The 25,551-nt window shown below is 43.1% G+C and overlaps 1 protein-coding gene across 1 annotated transcript in view; it reads right to left on the bottom strand.

Moving 5' to 3' along the window:
- lhfpl4a (LHFPL tetraspan subfamily member 4a) overlaps nucleotides 1–25,551 on the bottom strand; it is a 30,828-nt gene extending 5,277 nt beyond the window's left edge. The window contains exons 1-3 of the mRNA XM_083770879.1: nucleotides 25,021–25,551; nucleotides 4,063–4,308; nucleotides 585–613 (exon numbers count right to left, since the gene is read on the bottom strand). Of these exons, the coding sequence (XP_083627005.1) occupies nucleotides 585–613; nucleotides 4,063–4,308; nucleotides 25,021–25,426 (681 nt within the window). The 5' untranslated portion in view covers nucleotides 25,427–25,551. The remainder of the gene's footprint in view (nucleotides 1–584; nucleotides 614–4,062; nucleotides 4,309–25,020) is intronic.

Here is a 25,551-nt window from a genome sequence, read left to right as displayed (position 1 = left end):
GCGATACAGTGACACCTCCCCGACAATATTGTCGCGCGCGCGCGCGCACACACACACACACACACACACACACACACACACACACACCCTGGGTACACGCCAGACAGACTGCTCCATGAGAGCCATTCATTTATCTGACGTCGCCCTTCCATTCTCGCTAAGCCTCGTTCCTTTGGGAGAACATTCTGCCCCAGGCATTCTAATGTAATATGTTACACCACTTATTATTACAATGTTTTATTTTATTCAGAGCAATCTCAGCCAAACCCTATCACTTCTCTTCAGACAAACTTTGAAACCAAATTAAAAACATATATAGAATGTTCGAGTTCCGACAGGACCATGCTTATGATTTATGAACCCTGTTTCGGCAGACTCAACACAGTCCGAATTGCATTCCTGGTGGTGGGAATTGGTGTTGTAATAATAAGACAAGTGGAAGTGAGAATGCGTATCCTAACATGCATGCACATACTGTACATCCACACACTAGTATACATTTCTACAACACAACACATACGGTATCCCACAGCCACAAGACCACACACCACATGATAAACACTCAATCCATGATAGGAACTTACCCTGGAAGTGGAACTGGAAACTGCAAAATCTGTGAAGAAAACGGAACAAATATGGGTTTAGTCGTTGTCCAGAATGCAAATATCCATTCCATTATCCGTTTGTAAATCCATGTGTAATTTGTCTGTGGCTTGTCTTGTAGCGTAACTTTCTGTGCCACACTAGGTGGCAGAGAGTACTAGCCCTGCCAGGGGGATTCTTCTATTTTTGCTCATGTTTATTTCCTGTTTTCCGGACATTGTAACGATCGGCTATTATTAGCTTTTTTTTCTTTCGCCCGAAACGTTAACATGTCGGGAGCTGAGATGAGGTACAAAATCACAAATTACATCCGAACCTCGGATGGATGCCGATCACCAAGGACAGTGCTCGTATTTTCGTCTATGGGGGCCGTGTGCAAACATCCTGGTGCTGGGGGTGACAGAGGCGTTGCCTAGCACCGGACCAATGTTAAAAGCTGATTTTCGGCTCAGCTGCTTCATATATGGTGTAAAAGGGGGGGGGGGGGGGGGGGTTACGGATGTAACCGTAGCTGGCATATAACGTCCCATAGACGGGGGGTATGGATATTTACGTAGTTGGTCAAAAAAAAGAGTTAACATGGTTGTGTGTACTCATGAGCAAATGAACAGGACATATTTTGTAGGTTTTCTTGCTCAGTTTGTAGCTTCATGTCACTGGCTTCCATTGAAAATGACTTGTAGTTGTAGCCTACCACAAGCCATTTCAAGTGGCATTGTTGACTGCAGTAACACCTGACTCCTATATTACAACTGCCTACCGTCTCCCTGGACCCCTGGGGGGGTCATTGCCACTAACGTACTGTAATTAACCCTGAAAGGATAACCAGCAGGACTAATGTGTGTCGGCAACGGTTGGACATAAAGTTAATGAATTCCGCTAAGCAGCTTTCAGACAATAAACGAGCAAGCTCGCGGGAAATGAGGCATTCTTGTTCAACATGGAGCACACAGGGTTCAGGGCATCTGTATGATGTGTATTGGGAAGATATGGTACGTTTCATCTGGTGACAGCCTTTCCTGCCACGCTTGATGTCGGAGCTATAAATTAATGAATATAAGTAGACTCTCTCGGGAAGGTGAATCAAGTGGACTGGAAGGGATAAAGTTTATTTAAAAAGCCAAAGGAGGCGTTGGGTGTGTTTGGCGGGGAGATGATGCACTCAATCACAGCAAAAACAATGAGCACCATCTGAGTTTCTGGCACGCATCCACCCGGTCTGTTTACTGATGCAACTGCGATCCGAAGGCAGTCACAGCACAGACACACCCTGTAACACACCCTCCATCCTGTATGCAGAAGTGGTGGAAAAGGTACTCAATTGTTTTACTTAAGTAAAAGTAATCAATTCTGCAATGTAGAACTACTCTGTTACAAGTAAAGTCTGGAAATTAAAAATGTACTTGAGTAAAAGTACAAAAGTATTGGCATCAAAATGTACTTAAAGTACTCACTATGCAGAATGTCCCATTTCAAGCTCACAATGTGTCGCGATGCGTCGCATTGTGAGCTTGTAGATCTGCTATTTTCAAATGGATGAAATGTATATACCGGTAGGTATAGTTACGGTATGTTTTGTGATAATAATCAGAATCTACAAAGTAACTAGTGACTAATGTTTTCAAATAAATGTGGTGGAGTAAAAGTACAACATTTGCCTGGGGTAGAAGTAAAAGTACTGGCAATTGGAAATACTCAAGTAAAGTACGAATACCTCAAAACTGTACTTAATTACATACTTGAGTATGTGTACTTTACACCACTGTCTCTGTATGTTTAGGCCTCTCTTCTTCGCAGCCTCCTGTGGGCTTCTCTCTGCATATGGACCCCATCTGGATCCTATTTCACTGCAGACTCTCCCTCCCTCCAACCATCCCTCCATCACCAAAGACTGTCTTCTACCTTTCCAATGTACCTCATCTCTCCTCTCTGCTTCCTGGTCCAACTAATAGTTCCTTTACTCACTCACTAATAGTTAAAAAATAATGCCATCCAGAGAGAGTGAGAAAGATGGATACAGGAAGGGAGATAAGCCTGGCTGAAGGGAAGGTTGAAAAGAGAAGAGGGTTTGGGAGGCAGAGGTCAGCGAGTGGAGGAACATTGAAATAGTTCATTTCAGAGATAAAGTGAGGGAGAGCACGAGAGAGAAAAGAGACGGAGCAACAGAAGGCACAGCTGCAGAGTGTAGAATCACTGAACTGGGAGAACAGACCGACGGAAAGAGAGAGGCGAGTGATGCCTGGCTTATACTTCTTCACACAATGGTGTTTCGCGTGCAGAAAATAGCGGACCTACAAGCTCACATTTCATTGCATCCGTGAGGCATCTTATAAGCGTGTGTGGCTATTTTCGACGTGCGACACCATTGTGCGACAGAGTATAAATTGGGCTTCAGAGGAAACTGCAGACGTATCCTGCTGGAATCTGACACGTAACCATGGAAACTTCCTCAATAGAATAAGAGGGATATGAAAGAATGGAGGATCTTAACACTCTTCAAGTCTTTGCCTACTTTGATGATGCTGCAACACCACGCATCATGATGTCACTTTAACACTTTTCTTCTCTGTTAACACTGAGAGAGCAAAAATGGACCGGTACAGGATGATATTACATAGCTGAAAGGATGAAATTGCAGAACTGCATGCTGAATCAATCAATATTTCATGAACGGACAGAGAATCGATGGTGAAAACCACAGTGGCGGAAAACCTGGAAGATGAAACCGGATCAGAGATTGACTCCAATGCCACACAGCATTGAGGTGATTTTCTTTTACAGTGTATGTACTGTATATATTTACAGTATGTTTAAAATAGGATATACCCCATCAATATGGCACTACACTCTGCGTCTACAGCCAAACAATTTTGCATTTGTGACTTGGAAAATTACTTCTAGCTGTTAGTCTAGGTCAGGAACCTTAATGGCTGAGAATTTAGGAATTTTGCAGATGCTCTTAATCCAGAGTGATTTACAGTATGCGATAACTACACATAGTCATCAAGGAGCAAGCTAAGGAACAGCTCCGACTAACGGTAGAATATCTGTACAATGAAACTATGAGTATACACTATAAGGTGCTATGTCTAGTTGTCTACATAAAATGCTATCTAAGTTACATAAGTTTCTCCTTAGGGTTGGATCAGACTTTGAAGATAATGGGGTGCCATACCTTTGGTTGCTTTGTAGGCCAGCATCAGTGTTTTGTACTCTGTGTGGGCAGGAGCCAATGGAGCGATGGAACTTGTGTGTGCTTGCATGCATGTGTGATTTTAGCTTTTAGTCCCAAATGGTCGTTCTTCCATCATGCTATATTTCTTATGTTTTACTTTAGCATAGTCTTCCTTGCCCCAATAACAGCATAAGCAGCAGCTCAGCTTTGAAACTAATTTGCAGTTGTTTTAATTCGTTTAGACTTCAGAGGTCCTAAACCATAGTTTGTGACGTGTGTCTCACCTTTGTTCTCAGCCATGGCCTTAAGCTCCGCCTGGAGGAGCTCCTCGTTCTGCCGGTTGCCCAGCACAAAGGCCAGGAACGAGAGGATGAGGGCATCCAAGATGCCGATGATGGCCAGGATGTAAGCCCAGCGCACCGAGCAGTTGCCCAGAGTGTACTTCCCCGTCTCCTCGCCGCACATGTCCCGAATAACCTCTGCATCCCAGCCATCAGGGAAGATCATACAACCTAGCACCAGGCACACAGCTAGAGAGAGAGAGAGAGAGAGAGTTATGGAGGAATGCTCATATAGGTGGAACCCCAGGAGTATGACGGAAGAGAAACATGGTCACTGTCTGAAGCTTTATTGGAAGATGCTCAATGGCTTTAATTAAGTATGTTATTACAATCAGATAAGCCAAAATATATTTGTAAATTAGATGCCTTTTTGAAGAATGTTGTTCCTTTGTTTAAGTAATATTTGTGTTGTATTCAGCTATGTTGTATGCTATCGTTTTTTGTTATTGTTTATGTTTGTGCTCATGGTCTTGGGTCACATACAGTAAATTAAAAATCACAACTGTGTGAAGTGAGGGGCGCTCTTATCATCGTACGTCATTTCATCATGCATCAGGCCAATCAGAATGCCTGTATCCTGTTGCCACGAACTTACGTCATATTTGGCGGACATTTGACCTAATTTCTCCTTTCATTGACAATGGCAAATATTGAGACGTGTGGGGTCAAAAGCTGTATATAGGGCAAAGTATTATCATACCACCACAAGAGAGGGGCAAGTCAAGGTGGCCGGTAATGAGACACTGAAACGGAACACGGGAAGAGAAAAAAAATCAATGTGAGGAAACTTTCTACATTGCCGAACCAAGGACAATCAAATGCCAGGGTGAGACAATGACAAGATAAAATGGTTTTTTCAACACATGGTACAATAGATGGTTATGATGTGAAGGGGGTGCTTGTGCCTTGGTCTCTCGAGACTGAAGGCCGCTACTACTACTACTACTACTACTACTACTATTCTTCATCTACTTCACATTGTTAACCCAACTCAAGAATTAATTTCCATTGTGGTGTGAAGTGAGGGGCTCTCTTATCATCTTATACAACATCAATTACAACATAATGTTTGTTTAAGCAACGTGTGCTAATGTTTGTTTTAGTCCTCAAAACAAACATTACATTTCTCTTTAATGTCTATGGCGTTTTCTTAAACAAGCATCGTTGAAAGACAAACATTAAAGCGCCCCTCAAAAAGAAAGAGGAAAGAAACGTCATGTGGCAGCCAAGTCTAGTATGGACAGCTGTGTGTGTTTGTACCACGGAATATGATGTATGATGATACAAGTGTGATTTTTAACGTTTAGAAGATTTAGAACACTTTCCTGTGGGTCTTTATGTGTGTAATATGTGGTTTTAGATATTTTAGCAGTGAGCGTAGTGTCTCTGATGTCATTGACATTGTGCTCACTTCCTTCCTGGAATACAATTCCCATAATGCTTTGGTGCACTGCTCCTCCTTGTGGATAGGGGGGGGGGGGCTGGCTTACTGAGAGTAAGACAACATGTAGTCCAAGATTAATTAAAAGAGGTTAGGTTAGGAAGCGAAGACCGTACGGTGCAGGACTCCATGTTGCTCCCTGGAAGGAAAGAAACATGCGCAGTTGTGACCAGGAAGTTGTACATGCCCAAATTTGGGCATGTACAACTTCCAAAAAGGGGGAGGTGTCCCTGATGGAAGTGTTTGAGTCCCCGGGCTGTTAAAAGGTGTGTATGGTGTATGTATATGCTTTGATGTAGTCCAGGAAGGAAGTGAGACCAGTGCCGATGACATCACTGGGCTCACTGCTAAAATCTACACACACAAAGGCCCCCAGGAAAGTGTTCTAAATCTTCTAAACATTAACATATATTTTGTCGCAAAAAGGGTGAAGTTTCCCTTTAACAAACGGCACCCCAAAAAGCAGTTTGTTTTAAGGATCAACCTAACTAGTTTATTAAGTTTGTAACTTATTTTTAAGGATATTAGGATTTGCAGGTATAATCAATATTGCGTTGAATAAGTGAACAAGTGCTCAGCTACTATTTCAAGAGCTTAAAAGTGGGTATCCTTGTTACTTTTTGAGATTGACCTTTGAGATTATTAATTTTCTAATAACCACATGCTGATTTCTTCTGCACCAAGTAAGAGAGGGAGAGAGAGAGAGAGAGATAATAAGTAAGTCATCCTTTTGCTTTTCACCATCTTGGTGAGCAAGGAGAGATTATTTACAATTTAGCAGATGCTCTTACCAGAGTGCCAAAGTGCAATATTGAGAGATGATGTTTTCACTGGAACTAGTCCTGCGTGAAGGTGGATGCAGCCTTTGTTCCAGAACACTCACACACATGCACACTAAGGACAGCGGAGGGGAATGGCTCAGGAGGACAAGAAACGGAAGACCAAAGAATTTGTGTGATTGGCTGTCCTCATGGGTGTTTGACCGGATGTTTTTGTTTGTTCATCACAATTTGAGACTTTCAAATAATCTGCACAAAGCTGCTCGTGGTCCCCAACACGCAAGCACACAGCAGATACAGATATAGATACATAATTACACATATATAAATCAACACTGCTATGGCAAGCTGAAACACATTTTGTATTTTTAAGTGTATGCTTAAGCAAGTAAAAGGTAACGCACACAATACGCATGGTCTCAAGACCAAGATGAAGGCATTGGCTGAAACAATTATGTTAAGCACTCAAATCCTATAGAGCCTACTTCGTTGATTGGAGTTCCACAGAGGTCTATAGGCCCACTCCTGTTTTCACTCTACACTAAATATCTCACAGAAAATAGCACAAGCTTGTATATCAGATATTTTCGCTGAATGTTCACTGCATAAAACGGACACTGTGATTCCCCTTTTAAATTTATTTTCTGTCATCTACCAGTGGCAGTGGGGTGTGGGATATATTTTCTTTCTGTTATGTCTGTGGATCAGGATAGGTATATGTGGTTCACAAGCAAACCTTCAGCCCATGTTCCAATGAATCCAATGTAGTTACTATTTAGTCACAAGCTCTTGTTAAATATTTATAAAACCAACAAACACACTTAACCACTTTCACTTAAAAGCATTTGATACTAGACATGATATTGACCTGATACTCACTATAGTCACTGTTATAATCTGATCGCCCATGGCTGTGTACTTGTACGTGAGAGCACAGTGTACTTGTTATGTATTGTGTACTGCCTGAACTGTAGCATACTTTAATAGTTAGGCTACGAGAGACATCTCTGGGACAGCAAGGTCAGCCTTGCTGCAGTAGGCACGTTATTATGTCTGATATCTTGTGGTCACGTCAGTTGGGATCCAGCTCTATATATGTTCCTGTATGTAACCTTTAGCGTGATACTGTCTCATGTTGCGTTATTGTTCTCCCGGGCCCGCCGCCACTGTCACTTTCAAAAAACCTTTTGGTCATTTTATCATCTACTCAGGCTTTTGTGAACACCCCAGACAGTTTTGAAGTTGCTCGATTCAGTATTTAGATAATTGATATTCATTGTAGCTGCCCAGCCCCTTACTATTCAAACCCATTGTAACTTCAAACTCCATTTTAATCATGATAGATTTATCGAAAACACCCGTCCTTGTATCTGGTGACTGATATTGTCCTTCTAATATGTGAGGTGCCCGTGTTTCTTCAATTACTTTTTTCATTTATTTATGGTTAAAATGAAGTTACAATGGGTTTGTGTAGGAAGGGGGCCGGTTGGCTATACATTAATATCAAACATTGAAATATTGAATCAACTTAAAAACTTTCTGGTGTGTTCACGTGAGCCTGGAGGGCAGGCCTGAGTAGACGATAAAATGACCAAAAGTTTTTTTGAAAGTGAAATATCCCTTTTAATGTCAAGCTATTTAGTATACTAGTATAGACAAATTCAGAAACGGGTCTCATGGTCGCAGCTTACGTATTTCCTGTAGGCGGACTCGACATAGCTGCGGGGTTTAAACCCTCACCAGGCGCACCTCTTCTACTACAGTGAACGGTAGAGTGACTGCCTCAAACGTTACTCTTTTACCTGCTTTTTACTAACACTAACATTACAAAGATGCCCAGAACATCGAGATGAACCTGTTTATTTTATGGCTGCTCCAACAGTAGTGGCAACATTCCCAAAAAAAAACAAAAAATGGAATGTCAAAATATCCACCGCGGTGGCTGAGACCAGAGACATTGAGTAATGGTTGAGACGAAGCAGTGAAAGGTACTGAAAGATACATAACGTCAGTCTTACCCAATACCCAATCTTTCTGTTTTATGAACACATGGCTGCTGTACTTTATACCTCATACTAAGCATTTAAAGTATGAAGTATAAAGTAGAAGAGGTGCGCCTGGTGAGGGTTTAAACCCCGCAGCTATGTAGAGTCCGCCTACAGGAAATACGTAAACTGCGACCATGAGACCCGTTTCGTCTATAGCTATACAAGATCGACCCGTCTAGTCGCCTAGCCAGCGCACGCACGCACACACACACACACACACGCACACACACACACACACACAATGATAGCTCACTTCACTGTTTCCAGAATCAAACAATTCAATTATGCCCCTCCATTAGCATTAGGCGAGTTAAAGTTATTAAGAAGTTCATGTTGAACCACAGGCCTAATGGAGAAAAAAAAGGAAATGCGAAATCAGAATACCTCGGGATCCAGATGAAACCTTTCCCTCAAATAAAATGAGAAATTAATGTTTTGAGGAGGAGGAGGAGGAGAAGAAGAATACAATTCTGATTACAAACGCATTGATAACATGAGGATTTTCTAATGGGCATTCTCTCAGTCTTCCTGACATTTTGTGCAATAGCATCCTGTCAAGATAGGAAATAGTGAGCTGAGATATTGTCTCCCCCCCCCCCCTGTTACCCTGGTGCCCTTGAGGTCAGGCATTCCAGAGGTGTTAATTAGTTGGACAGCTGCAACGAAGGAGAGAGCTGGGACGGATGACTCAACGTATTATTATGTTAACCCAAGGCTAATGCTAGACAACAGCCAGGCACATTCACATGCACGCTACACTGCTAATAGCCTAATACACACAGTCAGTGGTAATAAAGTGCATTTGCAGGTGTGTGTGTGTGTGTGTGTGTGTGTGTGTACATTTTAACACTGTGTACAAGGCCTGTCACAATTATTACATTACATTACCTAATGCAATTATTTCAGATAATTCCATGTTGAAAACTTTAGAAAATATGCAAACCAAAACAAACGCAGAAATAGCAGATCCAGCTAGTATGGATCGGCTATTTCTGCTAATTAAGAAAAAAGTTGAAAGTATTGAATAATTATGGCCTATTTTGGCCCTATTATATTATTTATTTAGATTATTGGTATCAGTCCTTTATTTCTCTCTATCCCTCCATCGATGCTTCCAGTCATCCCGGTTCTCAATACATCTGGCCAGTTCGTTGGTGCTTTGCGCTCCTGCGTCTTTCTTGAGTACATCCACATATGATAAAGGGACACTTCACTCTGTTTGCAACCAGATCTTATTTTAAGTATGTTTAAAATAAACATAATTGCACATTTCCTGTGGTTTTTATGTGGGTAATAATATGTGTTTTTAGATATTTTAGTATTTCAATGTGTCCATGGAGTCCATGATGTCATGGTGGACACTGGGCTCACTTACTTCCTGGACTATATCTAGAATAAATAAAGAGGATAGTGCACGGAGGCGCGGCCTAGGCTCCTGCGGGAGGTTTGCACATGCTCAGTGTAAACAGGAGTGTTCCAGCAGAGGTGCTACATAGAAAGCTCATAACTTGTGTTGTAAATAATGAGATCCGGAACAGTTGAGAATTAAACAGCAGTCACCCTCCCCTTTGTTTTATATCATCCACAGCACTTGAATGAACAGTATCCATGTTCCTTTGTCATTTCACAAAAATAAAAGTTTGACACATGTACTAAAGAACATTTCCACAGATATGAAATCAATTCATTTATAATAAAAACAAAATCAACTTTGTACTATTCTCTTTTTATTATTTCAGTTCAGGGTCAGCAACTCTCATGCACCATAGCACCTCTGCTGGAACACTCCATCATCGCATTTCCTGTTTACACTGCACATGTGCAAACCTCCCGCAGGAGCCTAGGCCGCGCCCCCGTGCACTATCCTCTTTATTTGTCCTAGGACTATATGTTGTCTAAGACAGCTGTCTCCCTATCCACAAGGAGGAGCAGTGCACCAAAGCATTATGGGAATTGTAGTCCAGGAAGGAAGTGGCCAGTGTCCATGACATCATGGAGTCCATGGACACTTTGAAATACTGGACTAAAAACACAAATACTCACAGGAAAGTGTTTCTTGTCTCCCAAACATCATTAAAATAAGATCTGGTTGCAAAAGGGGTGAAGTGGCCATTTAATTGGACATCCTCGTGACCGGTGCCCGTGTGTTGGTTCCCACAGCACTAGTTTGCTGGCTAATCTCATTCTCCTGGCTGCTATTTTCTGGCTCACCCTTGGCATATCATCCTACAGATTCTTGTTGGTAACATGTTGTACTCTTGCTGATGTTAAGTATGGCACGCAGCATTCTGGTGTAGAACCCATCTAAAGACTTCTGCAGGTTTGGCTTCAGGGTCCAGCATTCACTGCATAGAAGAAGCTGAGTTTGGTTTGAGGGGGAGGTTGGAGTTCCATACACTGGCCATGCCGTTTATGCCCTCCATGCAAGTGACTTTCTCACATTAATATCTTTCTCCATTGAGTTGACCATGAGCCCAGGTTTGAAGTCTTTGAATTCCTTCAGAGCAGTGCCTCCTGTTGTTGTCAGAGCCTCCTCTGACATGCTCTGATGGGATGTTATAACTTCAGTTTTCTTGACAATCAGCCTGGAAGCCAACCTTGGCACACTCTGACTCTGTTCAGGAGCTCCTGAGCTTGTTCCATGCGGTCAGAGAGCAGGCTGATGTCGTCTGTGTAGTCCAGATCTGTCAGGACTACTGTGGGCGGGTTGTCGTCTCCACATCCTTGGTGTTATGGTGAAGCCAAGATCCTGCTCTCGTCCACTGATGGCCTTCCTTAACGTGTAGTCCAGGACTATGACGAAGAGGAAGGGAGCTAGGGTGTCCCCATGAAGTACCCTAGCCAAGATGTCAAACTCCTCGCTGTTGCCATCTGGGGCCACCACCTTGGCCCTTGTTCCTACACACATGTACAATGATGGGTTGAGGCAGCCAATTATTCTGGAGCAGCACTCTCACATCTATGAGCACAGCATGGCATCAAGATGAATGGGCAAGTACCCACGCAAGCACGCACGCACAAGCACGCGCGTCTCTCACACACACACACACACACACACACACACACACACACACACACACACACACACAGTCAAACACACAATCTGAATTCCATATATAACCCTTTAATGAATACTCTCAGTTCTACAAGCATTAGATAATATGAGTCACAATCTTTCTGGGATGGAGGGATGGGAAAGGAAAGGCGATGCTTCCAGTCATCCCGGTTCTCAATACATCTGGCCAGTTCGTTGGTGCTTTGCGCTCCTGCGTCTTTCTTGAGTACATCCACATATGATAAAGGGACACTTCACTCTGTTTGCAACCAGATCTTATTTTAAGTATGTTTAAAATAAACATAATTGCACATTTCCTGTGGTTTTTATGTGGGTAATAATATGTGTTTTTAGATATTTTAGTATTTCAATGTGTCCATGGAGTCCATGATGTCATGGTGGACACTGGGCTCACTTACTTCCTGGACTATATCTAGAATAAATAAAGAGGATAGTGCACGGAGGCGCGGCCTAGGCTCCTGCGGGAGGTTTGCACATGCTCAGTGTAAACAGGAGTGTTCCAGCAGAGGTGCTACATAGAAAGCTCATAACTTGTGTTGTAAATAATGAGATCCGGAACAGTTGAGAATTAAACAGCAGTCACCCTCCCCTTTGTTTTATATCATCCACAGCACTTGAATGAACAGTATCCATGTTCCTTTGTCATTTCACAAAAATAAAAGTTTGACACATGTACTAAAGAACATTTCCACAGATATGAAATCAATTCATTTATAATAAAAACAAAATCAACTTTGTACTATTCTCTTTTTATTATTTCAGTTCAGGGTCAGCAACTCTCATGCACCATAGCACCTCTGCTGGAACACTCCATCATCGCATTTCCTGTTTACACTGCACATGTGCAAACCTCCCGCAGGAGCCTAGGCCGCGCCCCCGTGCACTATCCTCTTTATTTGTCCTAGGACTATATGTTGTCTAAGACAGCTGTCTCCCTATCCACAAGGAGGAGCAGTGCACCAAAGCATTATGGGAATTGTAGTCCAGGAAGGAAGTGGCCAGTGTCCATGACATCATGGAGTCCATGGACACTTTGAAATACTGGACTAAAAACACAAATACTCACAGGAAAGTGTTTCTTGTCTCCCAAACATCATTAAAATAAGATCTGGTTGCAAAAGGGGTGAAGTGGCCATTTAATTGGACATCCTCGTGACCGGTGCCCGTGTGTTGGTTCCCACAGCACTAGTTTGCTGGCTAATCTCATTCTCCTGGCTGCTATTTTCTGGCTCACCCTTGGCATATCATCCTACAGATTCTTGTTGGTAACATGTTGTACTCTTGCTGATGTTAAGTATGGCACGCAGCATTCTGGTGTAGAACCCATCTAAAGACTTCTGCAGGTTTGGCTTCAGGGTCCAGCATTCACTGCATAGAAGAAGCTGAGTTTGGTTTGAGGGGGAGGTTGGAGTTCCATACACTGGCCATGCCGTTTATGCCCTCCATGCAAGTGACTTTCTCACATTAATATCTTTCTCCATTGAGTTGACCATGAGCCCAGGTTTGAAGTCTTTGAATTCCTTCAGAGCAGTGCCTCCTGTTGTTGTCAGAGCCTCCTCTGACATGCTCTGATGGGATGTTATAACTTCAGTTTTCTTGACAATCAGCCTGGAAGCCAACCTTGGCACACTCTGACTCTGTTCAGGAGCTCCTGAGCTTGTTCCATGCGGTCAGAGAGCAGGCTGATGTCGTCTGTGTAGTCCAGATCTGTCAGGACTACTGTGGGCGGGTTGTCGTCTCCACATCCTTGGTGTTATGGTGAAGCCAAGATCCTGCTCTCGTCCACTGATGGCCTTCCTTAACGTGTAGTCCAGGACTATGACGAAGAGGAAGGGAGCTAGGGTGTCCCCATGAAGTACCCTAGCCAAGATGTCAAACTCCTCGCTGTTGCCATCTGGGGCCACCACCTTGGCCCTTGTTCCTACACACATGTACAATGATGGGTTGAGGCAGCCAATTATTCTGGAGCAGCACTCTCACATCTATGAGCACAGCATGGCATCAAGATGAATGGGCAAGTACCCACGCAAGCACGCACGCACAAGCACGCGCGTCTCTCACACACACACACACACACACACACACACACACACACACACACACACACACAGTCAAACACACAATCTGAATTCCATATATAACCCTTTAATGAATACTCTCAGTTCTACAAGCATTAGATAATATGAGTCACAATCTTTCTGGGATGGAGGGATGGGAAAGGAAAGGCGAGCTGGAAGGAGAGGAAGTGGGTGAAAATAATATGATCAACCAGGCCTTGGCCAACCATTGGCCTTTCACAATTATTACATAATCGACTAATCGCAATTATTCATAATACAGTATAATTATATATTGAATAGCAGATCTACAAGCTTACAATGTGAACTTGACATTGGCTATTTCCTCTATTTAAAAAAGATAGTATAAAAAAATATCATTATATTTATCAGTAATATAAATCTTTTTTTATATACCGGTATTTAAGTTACCTGTCATATCTTCCCTGTGCAAGTTGTGTGCCTAAAGCCCTAACCACACCAGAGGGTCGTCATGCAAATCGTTGCAACAAAACAAACCTCACCATTGCAACTCCTTGCAACATGCCATTGGGAATAATGGTTGCAAGTAGTCGCCAGGAGTTGCATGTTGCATGGTGTGGTTATAGGGCTTAAAACGCAAACTGTCAATTATTCGTCAAGTAACATTTCATGAATGTGACAGTGAGAGGGATGAAAGAGAAATGGTGAGCAGGACACGGATGGAGAGAGAGCAAATAAGGTAGAGTGCGAGAAGAAAGGGCTGATATAGGTGAAAAATTTGCCGATTGGGTTGCACAGTTCGTGAGTGTCAATTTCACTTTGAGAATGTAAAGACAGACAGATTTACACTACCAGAGTTCAATTAGAACTAACAATTGTACTGTGTAAATGGTGGCAGTGATGGAGAGCATGGGTAGACAAACTACTCAACACCAGTGGGATACTTGAGTAAAAATATATAACATTTCAGATCTATAAGCTTACTCAATAAATATATTTTGTTACTGTCCACCACTGGGGTGGTGACAGTGATGGAGAGAGGAAGAGAGGGGGAGGTGGAGGAGTGATGATGAGAATGAGATAACTTTAATCATGGTATACATTGGAGACAACCAAGAGATGGGTTGTGGGGTTGTGGTGGTGATGGAGGGGAAAGGGTGTGTGTGTGCCTAGCTCTAAGGATAGAGAGGATAATAAGATGAGAGAGAGAACACTGGGTGAAAAAGATGGATTGCAATAATCGTGGGATAAAAATGTAAGAGGAGAGAAGCATAGAGGTGTGTCACGCACGTGCACTCATTCACGTGCACTCACTCACTCACTCACTCACTCACTCACTCACCCACTCACTCACTCACTCACTCACCCACTCACTCACTCACTCACCCACTCACCCACTCACTCACTCACTCACTCATCAACATCCCTCAGCCCTTCAAACATGCTGAAATCAGGTGGTGTCGACAGTGGGGCTGTTACATTAGGGATAGCATCCAAATATCATCATCCAAATTAGTTTTTTAGCCTTTATAGAGAGACACAATGTCAGGCCAAAGCCTACATGTGGCATGCGCCTGGACCACTCGGCCAGCGGGTGCCCCAGCATCCAAATCTCTAACTTAAATTGTTAACAGAGAAGTTATGCTCTCAAAATAGACCACCAAAATAAGCTCTTGATTTGGACGCGGATCCAATGAAGTGTGCATGAGGTGTACATGTTGTAAACACTGGGCAGAGGATCCAGGATCCATCATGTCACTCGCTATCTGGCCTGTCCTACTTGCAATATAGTGACATGATGGTTATGTGGTCATTAAGTGACCTGATAGATTTGGGACAGTAACTGTACTGTTGCAAATATATCAGGTCACTTAATAATTTTCCACATGAATCCCAGTGTCTCTATTCTGGTCGGAGAACATTTGATGAAAATAGCTATAACAAAAGCTCACAACGTGTCGCAATGCGATGCATGAGCTTGTACATCTGTGATTTTTGGTGAAGAGATTAGCTGTTGAGGGGAAACAAAGTAGCTGACCTATTTGAGCCCTGGGTAAGAATAATTGTAGTACGTCTCTTCATCAGTGATTAACTATATACTGTAGTGTTGAGGGTCAGTTTTTAAGCCCTAACCTAAGGGTTGAGACTGTTTTAGCGTTGTCCCAGCGCTGTTATATGTCCTGTTGCACATTGACGCACGTTATCCCAAGTTGTCCAACTTGCCCAAGTGATTCAATGCATGGAATTCAATGGCCCAAACCACACCAAAGGGTGCAACTCCTTGAGTCCAAGGAGTTGCACCCTTTGGTGTGGTTAGAGCTTTACACTGTCGGTTAAATGAACTCTGCATTTTACTATAGTCCTCAGAAATATCATCATGTTGATGTAATTTAGCCATTTGTACACAGTGCATCTACTCCTGCTCACACAAAATGTTTGAGGGGCGCTAGCCCCTCCTATATACAGATTTAATGTTTATTTTTAGTTCAATGTTTGTTTAAAAAAAGTCATTGACAATGAAGGGAAATTTAAGTCATCTTGACCCTAACACAAACATTAAATGCCGTTAACAATAAAGACAATTTAATGTTTGTTTTGTCACCGTTTGTTTCACCATTAGCATTACATCACCTAATCATAGCAAGATGAGTTAAGACTTTAATATATTAGTGCCCTTCACTTCACACAGGTGTGATTTTTATTTACATTGTAGTTGACTGGAGGCCTATTGTTATTAACACGGCCAAAGGAGATGATTTAGACTTTCAGCATTACTGCCTATCTTGGTCTATGCTCTAATTAAATACAACCTGATCAGCATAGATGCATGTTAGTAACTGGAGTAAAGGCGCTTGTAGCTTCCTTCAACAAGACGTCTATTGGAAGAATGGAACAAACTAACACCTAATGTGTGTCAGTTTGATCAATTAAAAACAAAACAAAAACATCTCAGTTAAAGAGAAATGCCCACATTAAGAACATCCGCTTCCCAGAGCTCCTCCACTCACACTGGCATGACGCACATCTAACAAGCTGGGAAATCAATAGCTACGTACATTAGATCATGATTGTCAATTTGTCGCTGAATGCCTGCAGCCTAATTATCTTCCCTGTTCGTTGGCTTGATGGGAAAAGCCTCCCGACCCCTGCAATAGACATGGTAACACTGTCTCCCTCCCACCCATGGAGGGAAAAGCCTCCCGACCCCTGCAATAGACATGGTAACACTGTCTCCCTCCCACCCATGGAGGGAAAAGCCTCCCGACCCCTGCAATAGACATGGTAACACTGTCTCCCTCCCACCCATGGAGGGAAAAGCCTCCCGACCCCTGCAATAGACATGGTAACACTGTCTCCCTCCCACCCATGGAGGGAAAAGCCTCCCGACCCCTGCAATAGACATGGTAACACTGTCTCCCTCCCACCCATGGAGGGCTGGAATGTAATTACAAATCTATAAGCGGTTATGATGATTTACAAAGGGATGGAGCGAGGTAACAGGATCACTCTGCACTCTGCACGCAGCAGGCACAGCAGCACCAGTTAATGACCCGGTGGACGAATGTATATGCAGTAGACCAGAGCTGCTTGTTGTGAGCCCTTTAGGCCTAGCATATAGTCTCGTATAGACGAATGCCTATTGCCTACTCCGGGCTGTGTCAGGCGTAGATTGCAGGAGCAGTGGCGGAAATAGTTTGTACGACAGGACGGACAATGCAGCTGTTCACGTTTGTGGAGGCCCCTAGCTCTGATCCATAGCTCTAATGCGTTGCATTTAGCGCATTAGAGCTATGCACCAGAGCTAGGAGGGCCCTATGGGCAGAGGTGGTTTGGAGGTGCGCTCCAGAGTCCCCTAAACATATGATTGGTATATGGTTGGATGGTGCATTACTGCATTCACAATATATATTCAAGGAAACATATACTCACTGTAGTAGTGTGGGTGCTGGGCTAAAGATGGCTCCGCAAGGGAGCGTGATTTCACCGGTATTGTTCACACTGTACACAATCGACTGTAGGAGTGAGTCAGATAACATCTGTATTGTTACATTTGCAGACGACACAGCTATTGTTGGTCTGATTGAGGATGATGAGATAAGCTATCGAAGAACAGTGGATGAGTTTGCTGGTTGGTGCAGGAGTAACTTCCTTCAGTTGAGAGTTAAGAGTTAAGAAAACTAATGAGGTCATATTTGACTTTAGGACTGGTGCTCATGCACACCAGGAAATAGATGGGGATGAGGTAGTGATTGTACATCTATAAGAAAGGTCAGCAGAGGCTGCATTTTATGCTCAGACAGTATAACGTGGAAAAAAATGTAATGGCACTCTTCCATCGATCCTTCGTGGAGAGTGCATTGACATTTTGTTTTGTTTCCTGGTATGGCTCATTATCATTGGTTGGTTAATAAGAACAAACTCCATAAAATCATCGTGTCCAGCAAAATAGCTGGGGTACGATTTGAGATTCTATGATTCTATGATATCAATGTATGAGACACGGGTACTCAGGAAGGGGAAATTACTAGCTAATAATACCATCTTTAACCATTAGGGCGACGGTACACAGTAGTTCCCATAAGTATAGGCTTTATGAACAAGCAAGCCCCATCTCAGTTCCGTGCATAAAATGTAATGTGATGCCGATTGGAAGTTGTTGGTTGACTGGTGCACCCGTAGTCTTTTGTTAGCATTGCATTAACATATGCGTTTTTTTTTATTGTCAATGTACTGTGTGATCTTTTTGTATTGTGTACTATGTGTTTTTTGTATCCTGATGACGGCACAAAACAAATTTCCGAAAGGACAAATAAAGTCTCTATCTATCTATCTATCTATCTATCTATCTATCTATCTATCTATCTATCTATCTATCTATCTATCTATCTATCTATCTATCTATCTATCTAATCTAACAAACATCCAGAACATCCAGACCCCCAGGAATGTGCCCAGGGGGTCGGGCCGTTTCCGGCGATCCGCCCCACGTTCGAAACGTGTTGAGAAATGACAGAGTTACTGTGTGGGGGATTTTCGTGCTCGGACACCCAGGCAGGGATCCGACCCAGGGACAAACATAGCTCCGTAATGGAATACTTCTCTATTTCATACTTCTCTATTTCAAAATTGACAACTTTGCAATAAAGAAGTATCTTTTTTGCACCTACAAATGGCTGCAAATCGAAACTGGCCTCCGTAAAATCTGAATGCCCCCCCCCCCACCCCTTTTTCCCCCTCACTGTACATGTCCTCTATGATGATTTCTTGCTTTTGGCTATATAAGTGTATGTCTATATATCTATATGTCTCTAAATGTTATGATGAATTGAACATTGTGGACCCTATTGTAAACAAGCGTAATGCTGGCCTGGGCCATGGCTCAGCGCTGCAGGCACCTTGGCCGGTAGCCCGAGTCTGGCAGTGTGCCGCGGGTTCGACTCCCGATCCCGACGTCCTTTACTGCATGTCACTCCCCCATCTCTCTCCCACATTTCCTGTCAGCCTATTGTCTGTCCCTCTATAAAAAATATAAAATATAAAAAATATATATAACAAAAAAAGTGTAATGTCGGACTAATGCCTGTCGGACTGTTAGTATGTCTAACCATATATGTATCGTAACGTATACACCCCAAACCCAATGCACTCTTCTCTGGTAAGGTGGATCTTCCCTCTTCAAAGATTACGAAATTGCCCTGCAGAAAATAATATTGTTAATATTGTTTACTCACCTGACTCCCAAGATAGCATGTTCAATATTTCAGAACAAGTCTCATTATTAAAGTGCACGGCCAAACCAACTATGGGAGCCATTGCCTCAGCGTGCTAAGGCGCCTCTGCCTCTCGGGAACTGGACAGATCGCACTCATTGGTGGCACTCTTTTTAATTACCATTCCATGGTTGCCTCCAGACGCACACTGCAAAAACACTCTCACAGTTAAATGAACACTCAGGACTTTGGACTTCAACAGCAACAAATCATTGCTAACTAGGCCAAGTCCTTCTTAGAAGTTTGTGGCCAAAAGCAGTATTGTGTGGAAAGAGAAGGCAGAAAGCGATCGAGGGACATATCCTGTAAGATTGATATTCTCTGCATTCTCTCTAATTGGACACAAATAACTACAGTCGTAGGCGTAGGGGTTTCTCCCATTTCGCCCTTGCTGGATTTCTCTGTGGATTGGGGTGAGGGGAAAAAGAAGAAAGAAACCTGTGTGTGTGTGTGTGTGTGTGGGTGTGTGTGTGTGTGTGTGTGTGTGTGTGTGTGTGTGTGTGTGTGTGTGTGTGTGTGTGTGTGTGTGTGTGTGTGTGTGTGTGTGTGTGTGTGTGTGTGTGTGTGTGCGCGTGTGCGTGTGCGTGCGAGCATGCATGTTCCTGAGTGTGGGCTTCTCTATTGCCAGGTCTCTGAGGGAAAATGTGCCTAACAGTGTTTCCTCTCACAAACTCCGTCAGAGGGAGAGGATATTCCATGTTTCCCTGGGAAAACATGGAAAACCTGCCTTACACTGAGAGGGAGGGGGGAGCGAGGAGAAGCTGTAAGACAGAAGAGATGCTGGCAAAGGATCCTCTATACGGCACAGAATGTTCCATGACAATAGAATTCCTAAGTTCCCCTTTAAGTATCATGTGATACATTTGCGAGAATGTATCTATTGCCCTTTCAAAGCCTGTGGCAATAACAAGGTTACATTGTATTATAAATAACTATAATACACACACAGGGGCATATTACTCTAGTTTGCAGGGAGACAATATTTAAGCAAGTTTATTAAATTGAAATACACGCTTAGAGAAATGTGTCCATCTCTCTGTTTCCCTCTCTGGTTCAGTCTGCCTCCATAGTGTAGAATAGATGCTGGCGCAGTCTTGGGGCCCTATAGTGCAGAGCAGCTGTCCCTGTCATCTCCAGCCGAGTGATCGTCTGTCCGGTCAGCCTGCAGTCTGCTGGCACATGGACAGAGCTCCATCCTTGTGATGGGGCTCTGTCCTGTGCCCAATGGCCAGGAGAGGCCCCACTGTGGAGCTGCACCACAGAGCTGACTAAACTATCATCTCTACCCGGCCCGAGAGCATTAGGCCCACATCCAATCCCATTAGGCTAACTTCCTCTTTCTCACAAACACACGCACGCACGCACACACACACACACACACACACACACACACACACACACACACACACACACACACACTCGTAAATCAACAACATGTTTATCTATTTGGGAGTATCACTCTCAGCTGTATGTCAATGTGCCATGAACACCACCAATGGCTGCAAATGAGATGCATTTGCTGTACACCATCCCGCCTGTCTGTGATTGCTATCATCCATCATCATGATAAATAATTATAATGTTCATTGCTCTTACATTGCTTTTCAGACTCCTTGCACTCCTTTCCTTTTCTTTCCTTTTTTATCTCCTCTCTTCTCCTCACCTCACCTCCTGCCTAAGAGCAGGAGGTGTGGAGGAGAGAACCGTTCTGGGTTGATCTGCCAGAGATGATGAAGTTTGCATGGAGTGGAAAAAATATTGGTGGAAGCTTAACCTCTGGAGAAGGGAGAGCTAAGGATTATAGTTTAGGCAGAGTGGGCCGCCATGATGTGCAACCCCAGGCAGGATCCCCCTCTGATAGGAGATTAGCTCTGCATTAGCTAGGTCCCGGCAGGCAACAACACGCATGCACACGTTATTCCAAATCCTCTTATTTTTCCGCTGCCTTTGTTTACTTCTTTAATTAGCATTCTACCTGTCTTTATCCAATGGTTTCATGGGATTTCGTCAGTCGGACTCCTAACATGCCCTGAACACACACTTTGTTCTGGTCTATATTCCGCTATCTCTTGCTCCTACAAGTTGTCAAATCAAATGAGCTGTGATGTGTCAACATCATATGGAGCAGACTGTAACAAAGGTCTAAACTTAAGTGTAAAATCAATTGCCCTCATTAGAAGAGCTCGCTTATTATAGACAACTTTACTCGTAGTCAACAGGCCCACAGTAACCTACAGGTTGAAGACACAATAAGGTGTAGACATGGAACAAAGATGATTACCCACTAGCATCCATATTGTGGGCATTTCACAATTCGCTGAAAATAGCCGAGCAGTCCGCTATTTTTGGTGAAGAGATTTGATGTGGAGAGGGAAGAAGGTGCCATGCATAATTACATGAGGGACCCTGATCAACTGCCTAATTTGTATCTGCCATCAGGGTCTAAACTTTAAGTAATTTAGTAAACTCATGCCTAAACTTAAGTAAATAGTCTAAACTTAAGTAAATTAAATTAATTGCGTACTTTGCTTGATTGCTTATGCTTTGCTGCCACCCTGCTCTTTTGTCTCTGTGGTAGTATATGGGAGTGAGTTTACCGCACTGTCTCTGTAGTGTATATCAATGGAGAGCAACCTCTCCCACACAAGCAGACACAAACGGCAGGCAGCGGAGCCACCGCCAAAGCTGACTCCACCTGAATCGTGACTTGTGAGAGGCACTCGTCAGTACTGCGAGGAAAGGGCGGCACCCATTGCATCGTTAGCTATGTTAGCCGTGTAAAAAAGACTAACAGTTGTCAACATTTTGGAAACAGGAAAAACACTGATTAATACTGTACATTCATATTTTACCACACTGTCAAATTCCAGTGTTCATTTAACTCTAAGAGTATAACGTTTCAATGTATCAGTCACATCTTCGTCAGGTGATCCTGACGAAGATGTGACTGATACATCGAAACGTTGTTGCTTTTTTAATTGCACCCTGATAATAAAATAAGGGCTTAAACTGCCTGAGTTGCTCCAGTGCCTCCTTTCCTCCTGTAACCTGTCCTGCCTCTGAGATGCACCAGACTGGCCTGCCATAGGCTAGAGGTGCGGTTGGAACTCCCTTCTGCGACAACATTACAGTGTCAGCATGTAAGGGTTAGGAGGTGGACAGCGGATGCTAAATGCACCTCTACCACACTATCGCTCTCTGCACTCACTTAACCTCACCAGATTCCTCCAGGGCCAGCTCTGTTTGCAGCGGAGGCGTTTGCTGACTCCACCAAAAGGCTGCGGGGGCTTGGGATGGCCCAAACAGCAAAAAAAGAACAAGCAACAACCCCAGTAAAGCTCTTAAATCTGCAGCTAAGCTCCAGTGTCTGAGTGGCTTTTTCCAAAAGCTAATTCAAAACTCGGATTGTAGCACTTCTAAGAATCAGAATCTAAACACATTTTTAAGCTAGTTGAGATCAATTCTGGGGTCCAAGACCAACTGAAAATAATTGTATTAAGCATATGAGAACTCATCATCAATCATGAAAACAATTCATAACAAGCTGGCACATATATGTACACACATTATTGGAATTGTTCTGCATAATTGTATGCTCTGATAAGATATGCTGTATGCAGCATCACTACGTCTCCCAGTCTCATGAAGTGTAAGATAGTAAGGTTTCTATTTTATATTCATTCTTGAATAATGCCTATGCAACACTGCCAACATTTCTTTCCGCATGCCTCAAGATGGTACTTTGTACGGCACTGAGAAATGGGGTCAGTTTGGCGGGGAACAGAAGTTGGATTGGCCCATGCATCCAAAATCTACTCAGCTCCAACAACAGCAGATTCATATGTGCAGCGCAGCCAAAAAGGTTCAATACGGTTCAATTAGTCACTCCTCATGATCTGTCAGAGATAGAGCAGCATTGGAGCCAACAGTCAATATTTCAGAGAACCTTCTGTACTGCACTATTTTTCATTGACCCAGCAAACCACCTGTATTATATGGAGCCTATCATTCATAGATCACTAAGCTTATAGCTGCACTCATGCCAGAATAAAAAAAATAATAGGCCTACTTGACAGTATGTTATATACTTGTACTGTACTACTTGTACAGTATGTTAACATGGGATTTCAAACAGGAGATAGACTGTTATAGAACCGATTCAGAAAATAACTCTGTACTGTTTTCATTGATCATGGTACAGAGTTGCACAACAAAACAACTTGACTTGCGAGCAGAGAACAAACATGATACAAGATTGAGGCAGGGTAATGGTGCTGTTTTGGAATGTACAGAATGGGTTCATGGTGCTCTTCTCTACTGCAGCCAGTTTTTAATGTAACAATTCAATTCACAATTTCACGATACTACAAAGAACAAAAACAAGAGCACGAAAAGTTATTTTTAACTATAGGGAAATACAAACTACAAGTTTGGGGAATAGGCAGATGGCTATAATGGAGAAATAACAAGAGCACACTTGGAAAGGGAAGCAATAAGGAGGAGAAAAAGTGGCACCGTGGAGTATGCAAGCAACCATAAACTGACCGTGATACTGACCATTAAACTGACCGTGATACTGACCATTAAACTGACTGTGATACTGACCATTAAACTGACCGTGATACTGACCATTAAACTGACCGTGATAAACTGACCATGATACTGACATTAAACTGACCATGATACTGACATTAAACTGACCTTGATACTGACATTAAACTGACTATGATACTGACATTAAACTGACCATGATACTGACCATAATACTGACATTAAACTGACCATGATATTAAACTGACCATGATACTGACATTAAACTGACCATGATACTGACATTAAACTGACATTAAACTGACCATGATGCTGACATTAAACTGACCGTGATACTGACATTAAACTGACCATGATACTGACATTAAACTGACCATGATACTGACATTAAACTGACCATGATACTGACATTAAACTGACCATTAAACTGACCATATACTGACCATGACACTGACCATGTTATTTGATACTAACATGATACTGACCATATTATCATGATACTGACCAAGATACTGACCAAGATACTGACCATGATATACTGACCAAGATACTGACGATACTGACATGATACTCTTTGATGATAGTGAAGTATGATAATGTTCATTGTTTTATTAATTAAATGTAATGCTCTGTTACAAGTTATTCATTGTATACTAATAGGCTAATAACTAATAATGTAACCCCCACTGGGATTCCTGCACTCGGGGACGAACCGCGCGCGCGCACGCACACACACACACACACACACACACACACACACACACACACACACACACACACACACACACACACACACACACACACACACACACACACACACACACACACACACACACACCACTTGCAATTCCGTGTCTCTGTCACAGCACTAAGTACCGAGGAGATTAATTTAGGAGTTTAATCATGAAGTGCATAATAGGCTTGCTTAAATTGCCACGAAATTAGGATCGAGCTGCTTATCTTTAACAACACTACTGAAGGCAGTTTATTATCATAAACAATGACTTTAGTGGCAGCTGTGGGCTATTTCACATAATTTGGGGACTTTGGGGATTTGGATATTATAGCGCGCGCGCGACAGAGCTGCGCGTAATGATGAAAGTGTCTCCACTCTCCACTGTGTTCGTGTACAGAATGCCCATCTGTTGTGAGCGTCGGATCAACCCAAAACGCCATGCAGTCTCGACGAGTCTTACCGCAGAGCAGCTGCATCCAGGCGCACGTTTTGTAGACAGTGGCGGTGTTGCAGAAGAAAAACAACACGAAGCAAGCAATGCAGGTCAAGATGAGCACCATGGACATCAAAACGAAGAAGGAGGCTGCTTTGAAAGCGCCAGAGGGGATGGAACTGAAATCGGCGAAGGTCCCTTGACATGTGAGCTCCCGGTTGGAGGTCCCGGTGCCCACACAGTAGTGAAACAAGCCGAAGTAACCGGCGTGCGGGGTGTTCACACTGTCCCCAACCCAGTAGGGTTGAATGAACACTACTACATTGATAATGGCCAAACATATGGTAAATATAGCCCAAAGGACCCCGATGGCCCGTGAGTTCCGCATGTAGTTGTCATGGTACAATTTGGAGGCTTCTTGCGAAGGCAGCATTTTCCCCTCACAGCTGTTTTAGTCCGGTGTTCCCTCCTTTTGATCTCCGCTGTCACCAACGGAGCTGAGAAGCTGAAACGAGAAAGACGCTCCAGCGGCTCCCAGGAGAAAACAAAGGTCCACTG

This window comes from Protomyctophum parallelum, assembly GCF_964188405.1.
Source record: "Protomyctophum parallelum genome assembly, chromosome: 8".
In the NCBI taxonomy this organism is placed as follows: Eukaryota; Metazoa; Chordata; class Actinopteri; order Myctophiformes; family Myctophidae; genus Protomyctophum; species Protomyctophum parallelum.
Note: the sequence above shows the minus strand (reverse complement) of the source record. Positions and strands in the feature narration are given on the sequence as shown.